This window comes from Pollicipes pollicipes, unplaced genomic scaffold (assembly GCF_011947565.3).
Source record: "Pollicipes pollicipes isolate AB1234 unplaced genomic scaffold, Ppol_2.1 Scaffold_6686;HRSCAF=7923_pilon_pilon_pilon, whole genome shotgun sequence".
NCBI classification, from domain to species: domain Eukaryota; kingdom Metazoa; phylum Arthropoda; class Thecostraca; order Pollicipedomorpha; family Pollicipedidae; genus Pollicipes; species Pollicipes pollicipes.
This window is the reverse complement of record NW_023596921.1, coordinates 32461874-32472106: the sequence shown is the minus strand read 5'-3', so window position 1 is coordinate 32472106 and position 10233 is coordinate 32461874. Positions and strand designations below refer to the sequence as shown.

Genomic DNA, 10233 nt, shown 5'->3' with positions numbered 1-10233 from the left:
ATTTGTCAGGGATTGTGGGGTGCCGATAACGTGGGTTGATTTGATGACATTCATTTGACGGAGTGAAATGTGTGATGGGATTGATTCAAACAACGGACTGGATCATACAACGTGCAGCACAACACAATGCAACGCACAGTCGGATCATACAACATTCACATCAAGCTTGCACATAAGTGCTCCATGTTCAGTGTTGAGCATTCGGCATGAGGTGCTTTTTACCAACAACAATAATGATGATTTGGGGTTAGGGTCACAAGCAGAGGGCCGGTATCCCTTGGGTCCCGAGTGGTCCGAAGGACCACCAAGACCAACGATGAAGGGCTCAAGTTAGAGCCCGAGGGGATGACCGAAGGCCCTAGAAATGTGGCGGTCCCACCAAAAGGTGAACCCAGCCAGCAGGGTGGGGGTCGTCGAATGTCAGTCAGGGGGTTTCTTGCACTGATCAGGAATCTATTTACAGCAATCGGAGCACTCAAGCCTTTTGGGGACACCAATAGCGAACGGTCGACATCTGTGCACGTGCGTCGATCCCGTGTCAACCTGTAGGCCCATTTCTCAACAGCGACAAGGCCAGGACCGTGAAGTTCAGTCAGACGACAAGGACGAAGGTGACCAGGACGAAGGTGACCTGGGCGAAGCTAACCAGGACGAACGTAACCAGGACGAAGGTGACCAGGACGAAGGTGACCTGGGCGAAGGTAACCAGGACCCACGTGACCAGGACGGAGGTGGCCAGGACGAAGGTGACTAGGACGAAGGTGACCAGGACAAAGGTGATCAGGACAAAGGTGATCAGGACGGAGGCTCATTTAGGACGAAGGTGAAAAGCCCCCGTAAGGCCGGGCCTGCCCTGGCCGGGTCAGTCCTGTCCTATCCTGTCTTGAACAAAACACATAAGCATACGCTGGCCAGGACAGGGCGAGTTTGTGTTTATCTACTGTCTAGTTTAGTTCTTATATCTACTTCTAGTAGTTCTGGTATCTAGTATCAGTAGTTCTATCTACTGTTTAGCTCCTGGCCGTCTAGTCCTTTGTCCTATGTACTTAATCCTTTGGTCTCTGCCCTCTGACCAAGTCCTCTGCCTTCTGTCCTGCCCTGTTCTCTGTCGTGCACTACCCTTCGTCCTGCTATTTCGTTTGTGCAGTCCCGTCCCGTGCAGTCCCGTCACGTCCCAGCGCTTCCGGCATCTGGTCCTGGCGCCAGGAAAACGCCAGCACCTCATCTCTGACGTCGGAGCATACGTCGCGGTAGCCTATATCAATTGTGGCAGCACCGTTATTTGCATGATGAGTGAAAAGGATGTGTAATTTTTATTTTCGTTTGATGCCCACGACACTTGCTAAAAAAGGTTACGTAGTCTGAAACACGCATTGGGAAAAATGGACTCATACTAGGTGGTTTGTTTGAAATTTATCTCCGAAATGCGGAGCCTTCTACGTTCTGGCGCCAGCAGTACGTTGTATCTCTGACATCTTAGGATCTTATCATGTAATCGCAGAATTCACACGGTAATTGGTAATCCTGGTCAGCTCCACCCAGATATAGATTTGACATATATGACATGCTTGATATTGTTACAGGGACTTGCAGAATACAATTAGAAATCATCAAAATCTTGAGCCACTTCAGAGCAACTGAAACCACTATTTTCAGACCAATATCAACGCAAGTACAGATGCAAGACTGGCCGTAGAGCTGTGTAACTAGGTGGAACGACCGAACGTTTTCTTGTCCGTTGGGAATGTCATGATGTTATAATTTTCAAGAGTCAGGTCAGCTCAGGATGCGGTCATACGAGGCCAATGTCAGGTTAGCTCATCTGGTGCAGTTGTTCTGATTTTCCGGTCACCTGTTGTAATAAATCATAAGTTTGGAGAGTTATGCTTTACTTATATATGAAGTCGCCATTTCTTCGGACGTCTCTCGCTGACTTGACACGACTAGATAATTAGATTTATATTGGCCTTGATCGCCGCATGGGTAATGCAATGCCAGGCTTTGAGTGACGTTATTATGGCGTCACGGATTCCTGGGTGACCTTGAAATAGTCTCCCCGCAATAGCCTGCACATCTTCGCGGGTGTGTAGCTCAGAAACCAGAGGGGCTTAGGTCTCAAGAAGGGCAAGACTGTGAACTGCACCGTATGATTTTTAAGATGGCTATTTCAGTTCAAAACCCCATGCAAAGCGGGACACTCTCTTCAACGTACAGAATACACATCAACAACGGGAAAGGTCGGGTGATCGCGGCGTGCTTCCGGGATTACGTCATTAGGCGCTTTAACCGCGGTATGAGGTGGCGGTGTCGGCGGCTGACACTGTGGGGAGGCTCGTTATTAGAATGACATTTCCGGCGGCCATTTTCTGTTTTCTTCTTTTTTGGGCAAGGTGCCCCGATTTATTCCGTATGACTTATGCACAAGCCCTTCGTTTGTATCTATGCTATCACACCGTTCATCGCAGTTTGAAATTCAATAAAGCAAAACGTATAAATTGCCAACTCGCCCATGGGGGGACAAAAGCAAATCCCACTTAATCCTAGGCCCTACGACCAGCACCTGCCCTGCCCTGGACGAACCGTGCACCTGCCCTGTATATGCCCCCATTGGCCTGCAGTTGACAGGAACGGTGATATTTTTTTATAGCAATGAGAAGCTATAAGAGCTCGCTCATTGGCACGCATATATGCATGAATATAAAGTTTCTACCACAAACGTGGGCTCGTGCATGAATATCGTGAATTAAACCGCACGGTTCGGAGAGGGCTTGATGGAACTCCTCATCGGCATGAACATGGAACTCATTAAAACGCCAAGCATTGGCGCATCGACGCTTGGAATGCCCTCCTTGGCTTTTTTTATAAAAAAAACCGTGGACATTTGAAAAAACTCAACTTTGAGTACTGTCAGATTGCTAACAAGAGATTCATCAATCTCTGTATGGTCTGTTTTACCATGAAGTGTAAATAAAGCGTAAAATACGAGTACATGATTAAACGTTATGGAGTGAGCGAGCTTCTGTGGTATGACGCAGGATACGATGAAAGTCATAAGATCCTCGACGCCAAATAAAGACGCCGTCAATCGCTCCCTGTCGGCGGAGAGAGACATTAATGGCCCGACCGAAAACCGGTAAGACACCGCCTCTAAGTTTCCCGTTTCCCGAACCAACAGTGGCTACTGCAACAAGTACAGGGCGCGTCGCTGGGGGCCCTGGGTCTCATGTCGGACCGACAGGCGGTCGATCGGCGCCGACATGCTGGCGAATCGTGATGGTTTGGGACGAAGAAGTGGTAGCCAGCGCACAGACGCCTGTTCGGCTGTGTACTACGGCTGTCAGGCGAGCTTGTTGAAGCCGGTCACAGGGATACTTTCTACACACCCTGGAGCAGCGCGTATGTCACAATTCTAAGAAGATGATGCACAAACTCCGGTGTCGTTTAAGAACGCCCAGCGAGTCCACTACAATCATACAGCCATGGGAATGTAAAGTGTCATGAAGAACGCATGGAGGTGCATGGTGAGCACTTACAGAGGCAACTCACACTGGGGTACCTGCACGAGTACACGGGACTGACGAGGCATGAACATGTCGATGAGAAGGTAATAATTAAGTCCCGTTTAAGACATTTGGAAAGTCAGAGAGGCGCGTGGAAGCGCGTGAGGCGCGGCCCCTACCAGGGAATCCCCAAGCGCGCAGGCATAGTTCCAGTCATCGCCGGCATGGTGGTAATGGCGTGGGACGCTGCAACGACGGCCATGTAGACGCGGGCACGCAGCAATGTGTATCACTGCGCGCAAGCGTCTTCACATGCTTATCTACCACACCGCGAATGACGATAACTTAGCCCCGAAACTTCGAGGCTGACGGCTACACTGACCATGAGGTGAACCACTCGGAGGAGTTTTCACAGCTGCAGGGATAGTTGATCCCGTCCTGCAAACCATAGCTATAGTTTGTCACAGCTGTGTACTGCAGGTGCGTCGCGACAAAGCACTTCCGGAGTTTGTCATGACTGCTGAGCTCTTGCCACGACATGGAGTACACCTGCTTTTTGCTCGGCGTGGCGTATACGTATCTGGCAATCTAAGTATTACTATCCGAATAATAGACATTTGTATCAAGTAGAAAGTCAGATAATTCATCTAATGTCTATACCACTCATCTAGCCATCTAATAACTTGCGTGCTGTCGCTCGTGGGGATTGAGGGGGACGACAGTGTCACGTCAGCAAGGAGATACCGAGGACCCGCCCCGAGGAGATAATCCCCTACATCCGAAGCCATTCCGGTGTGTGTTGCAAGTTTTTCCAAATTTAGTCCAAACGTTCTAGCTACATTGATTTCTGGGATCGGCTTTCACGCGAAGCAGTAGTTATCGTGTGAATCCTCCGACCCTCACCAACACCATCACCACTACCACGCCATGTATGATCGTGACATTCCAGTTCATCTACATACATTAGCTGAGAGCGCTCACGTGCCGCAATGCTCGACACAGTGCGTTTTGGTGCATCATGCTGAACGCAAGTAACAAAGACAAAGATCCTTCAAAATGCTTTGACAAAGGCTACCTTTTGCCTATGTCGGTACCAGCTTACCTATATGACGGCGCACGATGACGACGCACGAGTTGGTGACCTGCCACACAGGGTCGTGTCCAACCATGTCGCGTGTGCAGCCTCCCTGAGCGTTCCCTGTGCCGCGGACCGCAGGACCGTCTAGTGCCGTGATTGGTGACTGGTGCCGTGGACCGCAGGACCGTCTGGTGTTGTGACTGGTGACTGGTGCCGCGGCCCGCGGGACCGTCTGGTGCTGTGACTGGTGACTGGTGCCGTGGACCGCAGGACCGTCTGGTGTTGTGACTGGTGACTGGTGCCGCGGACCGCGGGACCGTCTGGTGCTGTGACTGGTGACTGGTGCCGCGGCCCGCGGGACCGTCTGGTGCTGTGACTGGTGACTGGTGCCGTGGACCGCAGGACCGTCTGGTGTTGTGACTGGTGACTGGTGCCGCGGACCGCGGGACCGTCTGGTGCTGTGACTGGTGACTGGTGCCGTGGACTGCAGGACCATCTGGTGTTGTGACTGTTGATTGGTGCTGCCGGACTCCCAGGTAGACCGCAAAGCCAAAGCTCAAGCCGGCTTCAAGAGCCGACCGTTTTGGGCGGCAGCGGGGCGGCGCAAGCACCCCGCACGGGGATCAGCCATAACATCCGCATTCTACCGTGGTATCGCGTCCAACACGGGCTGGGACGGGGAGCACAGGACCTGTGAACCATGCGGAAGCTTAGCGTGTGCAGAGCGGACGTTGATGACCTTTGGAGGTCGCTGCGCGAACCCGGAACACGGAACACAGCGCGGCGATTTACGGAAACTATCACGCAACACTCCGAAAACCGCTTTATTTTTTGCGCGCTTTCTAGAGGTGTACTCTCGAGGAGTGAAGTTACAACAAAAAAATAATAATAAAGGGAACGAAGTAGAGTCATATTCACGGAAACAAATGTTTAAGAGAAAGGTAGATCGCTGTCAGAGCTAGCGTTCATATGTGCACACGGGACTAGCTTACGACATACGCAGACGCGTTGTCATGAATCGGTGCGTTAAGTGCTCACGTGCCAACGAGCAGTGCCGTTAAAGAGAACCACGAACATATGCATGACATGGCACAAACGTGCGTGCACGCCATCGTTTGACATTTGACCGACTAATTGGCAGATACCGGAAGCGCTGTATGGCTGCATCTATCATTCTTTAAACAGTTCGACGTTCGCACCAATGTGGCCGACTGAGACATTCAGAGGCAATACATTTCCCTCAGATCCACACTCATGCATATTTCACTGTCAGTAACGGCGAGGGCAGGGACAGCCACTTCACAGGCGGTCCACATCACTCGGCATGTGCTATCATGCTGCATGCTAAGCAGTCGAATGTTGGCAGCTATCAGCGAATGCGGGACCGATGTGGGAAAGCAGCGCCAGCTGATTGACTGCTTACAAGGCACAACACACGAAGCCACGCGATCACTCTAGCTGAAATGATTGCAAGATAAGGACGTTAGCATTAGATAAGGACGTTAGCAAGATAAGGATTGCAAGATAAGCTTGTTTGTTTTTGCTTTCGGAGACCATGCCATTCTTTCTATGAGCTATGGACGAGCCCGTCGACGGTGACTTCATCATACAGCTGTTCATTCCACTGGGTGGCGCCGTTGATACACAATAAACATTGCTATTCGGGCAGGGTCGGACTTGAAATATGTAAGTAAACCTCTGGAACAATAAAGCAGGTTTCTCATACGTGTAAAGAAGCTTATAAAAGCTTATAAAGCTTACAAAAAGCTTTAAAAAAAACTTGTATGAAGCTTATAAAACACAGAGGCACATGTTGTCATTATTGGCCAAGCTAGCGATGACTACGCGATGATGTCATGAAATATTCAGGAAGACATCTTTAGTATCGTATAGCATGCTAAGACGGGATATCTGAAACAATGTACATCAGAGTATTTATTCACGGCGCTTGGTTACTCTTTAGTGTGAAGATAGGGCACAACACGCGAAAGATGTGCATGATACAAATTCTTCTTGCACTTGGCACAACATTGGCCCACATCCCTTATCCCAGGCCTTCTAACGCTTTCATCCACGCACGCCTTGTAAGTCGGAGACTCGAACCCACAGGTAATGAAGCCTTTGTGAGTGCAATAACCATATGCAGGTCAGAAGCATGTGCAATAACCGTTAACGTGGCCTCGACAACAACTTCACCTGCCGTCTGAGCCCCCATTTGTCTGTATAAAAATGACCCCATATTGCCACGCATAAAGGATGAGTTGCGTTTCCGTAAAGTTTTCATGATCACGGCGGTGGCTGTCAGCAGCTAGCAAGGGATAGTAGTGCATTCACTACAGAGCTGCAGTGGCTATACTTACCACATTAAATGCTCGTATGTCAATTCGAGACACAAGTTCTGCCCAACAACCAAGCTGGGCGAAGGCCGGACAACAAACGATCCTCAATCGATAGCCAAACGCGCTCACTACGTCACTATAACGTGTGACGACAAAACGATTACCAGGAACGCAACAGACAGAATCCAACTGCTAAGTGAACACCACCAAAGTGCAATGCACGATAATGGACTCAAAGCCTGCGCCGCCACGCTGCGCGGCCGGCGGGCGGCGCACGGCAGGCCGGCCGGGTGGTCGGCCGTGGCTGCAGAGGACCGCCGGCCAGGAAGCGGCCGGTCGGAAGCGGAAGGGCAGCGGCGGGGCGCGCCAGGCAGCGCCTGGGGCGACCTTCAGCCGGCGGCGAGCGCCCGGTGCCGCGGCGGGCCGGGCACACGGCCGGCGGCCGGCTGCCGAGCAGGGCGCGTATAAAGCGGCGCGGCGCCCGGTCAGCGGCATCAGTCTCCGCCGTCCCCTCCGCCTCAGCAGTCCACAGCAGCGGCATGCAGCTCGTTCGCCTCCTGCTCGCCCCGCTGGCTCTGGCCGCAGCGGCCGCTGCGCTCAACCTGGCCGACGTGCCCTGCGGCAAGCAGGCGGCCGCCACCAAGATCGTGGGCGGCGGCGCGGCGCGGCCCGGCCAGTTCCCCTGGCTGCTGTCGCTACAGCGCGACCAGCAGCACTGGTGCGGCGCCACGCTCGTCAACAAGTGGTTCGCCGTGACGGCCGCGCACTGCCTGAAGACGGTGCCGGCCGACCGGTTCAGCGTGGTGGCCGGCGAGCACGACCTGACCAAGACGGATGCCAAGGAACAGCGGCTGCCAGTGAAGGCTATTGCGCTGCACCCGGGCTACACGGTGGGGAAGTTCCGGCACGACCTGGCCGTGCTGCGTCTGGCCCGGCCGGCCGTCTGGGGCCGGCGCGTCCAGCCCGCCTGCCTGCCGGACGCGGCCGCCGCGCCGCCCGCCAACCGCACGGCCACCGTGGCCGGCTGGGGCTGGCTGGCCGAGCCCGAGAACGGCGGCCAGCGCGCCGACGTGCTGCAGTCGGTGGCGGTGCCTGTCATGGGGCCGACCGAGTGCACCGCCTGGTTCCGCGACGCCGGCAAGCGCAACAAGCTGCGGGAGGGCCAGCTGTGCGCCGGCTTCAAGGAGGGCGGCCGCGACGGCTGCCAGGGTGACAGCGGCGGCCCGCTCCTGCTGCCGGAGCAGGGCCGCGCCACGCTGGTGGGAGTCGTGTCGGCCGGCATCGGCTGCGGCCGACCCAGTCTGCCCGGCGTCTACACCGACGTCTCCCACTACAGCGACTGGCTGGTCGAGAAGATCAAGTAGGCCGTATTACAGTGTATGGAGGAGGCCTGCCTCGTTTGGTATCATCGATACGGTATTATGACGCTTTAGAGCAGCCTATGGTCGATTTAATTCACCAGAGGCAGTGCATGTAGGAATTCAGTGCGATGGAGACATGCATGTCCTATTTATGAGTCTGATTATGATAGATATCCGCTATACTGGTACTGATGCACTGATAACCTATGGTTCACCGTACCATGGTAGCAAATAGCTAAGTGTCTCTTGCGTGGATATTATCACCACGGGGCATTGCAGAGACGAGGATTGGATCTCATGAACCGTTATAGTTGACTTTAGTTTTGTGTCATCATTGCGAGCTGTGATCATGAGTGGAATATTTATTCAGTTTATGCTGAGCAGGCGTTTCCACACACAGCAGTTTGTCGTGCACGCACTAGCAATGCACTAAGGTACGCAATGGTGTGGTGGGTTGTGTGTTGTATGGGCGTCATCTTGCACAAAAGCACCTTTTTCCATCACTCGTCATCTCATTAATAATGAGAGCTAGTCAGTGTTCGAACCATGCAGCATATGTCCTCGCACGTGGCAGCGGAGTTGCATGTGCCGAAAAATAAAAGCGCAGCGATCCACATCTGTTTCCGGTCATCATCCAGAGACGACGGGCAGCAAACAACCTCTGCTGCTCTGAAAATAGACTCTGCGCTACAACAGAGTCTATTTTTAGAACAAAGCACTGGGAAAGGAGGGAATTTGCGCTAGCCGAATATCAGGTACCAAAAAAGCAAGGTCTGAGTGTTTCGCAGACATTGCTGCTATAACCACAGTTGCACACAGGCGCCGGCCGCAAGTACCAAATTTCAGCCCGTTGTCTACCTATCACAAGTCACCAATGGCAGACGTTCTCCGCCATTCGCCAGCCAGGAATTGCAGCTGGTCACGTGCAATCGCACAGACCAATAACCAGCAACCATATCCCAGGTTCTCCATAAATCAGATCCCGCAAATTCGGTCCGACAGCCAGCCGGCACGCAATCACACGCCTCCAAACGCCAATCGCAGCTGGCAGCCGACGGTGTGGTTTGATACGTTTCCTATCATGGAGTAACATTATCGACAAAACCTCGTTTGTTTTGCATGGCTCAGTGTAGCGGCGCCGGACTCGTGACTCGGTTGTTAAGGTTTCGGACACCGGCGCGGCGGTGCTCGTCCGATTTCGGATGCAGTTTTTGGCTCGGACAGGAAATGTATCATCTGCACATTGAAAATATTGCCTACAGATTGCACCCATTGACAAGGGCTTGAATATTTCGCCGTCGTGGTGCAAATACTTTTCCAAACTGAAAATAGAGGTTGGTTCATTAAAGCCTTCGAACACTTCGCAGCGTTTAGATTGGCTCTTCTAAGCAATCGCGGGTCTCGCGACGTTGCGACGCGACTTGCAAGGGTATTTCCTACGGAATCAAGGCGGCTAGATGAGTTTCAAGGACGCTGGCGACTGGATGAGCCCACTGGAGCATTTTGTAAGTTTTAGATGCATGTCAGTGATATCCATGTTAGGCACAGTTCGGCAATTATAGGTTTCGAATTATACATTTCAGTTCGGCAATTATAGTGTTCGGTCTCACCAAGGCATATTTACTATGATCCCTGAGATGTCGGCACATTTGGTGCATAGGTTTTCCTAGACTCCATATGATGTCCACGATCTTTGCTAACTTTAGCTTTCTAGCTCACATAGGTCACGACATATAATCATCGTAGTTTGAGGATCATTTGGAAAGTGAGAGGGGAACAGAGTGCTAATTTGTGCAATTGCCACTTACATCCGATAAAACTAGCACATCGTGTGAAACCGGATGATATGCTCAGCCGTGAGCAATGATAAAGACCAACTATAATTTGTTTCAACCCTGTGACCTTGCTTCTTTTTATTACATCCATAACCCTTCCAAGACGTTCTTTTGTAATAA

At 52.2% G+C, this 10233-nt stretch overlaps 1 protein-coding gene across 1 annotated transcript; it reads left to right on the top strand.

Moving 5' to 3' along the window:
- The first annotated feature begins 364 nt into the window (after window positions 1–364).
- LOC119108196 (trypsin-1-like) lies at window positions 365–9022 on the top strand. Its single transcript, XM_037231772.1, has 5 exons — window positions 365–403; window positions 566–746; window positions 7503–7846; window positions 7979–8263; window positions 8930–9022. The coding sequence occupies exons 1-5, from the start codon at window positions 365–367 to the stop codon at window positions 9020–9022; spliced, it is 942 nt and encodes a 313-aa protein (XP_037087667.1).
- Window positions 9023–10233: the final 1211 nt, after the last annotated feature.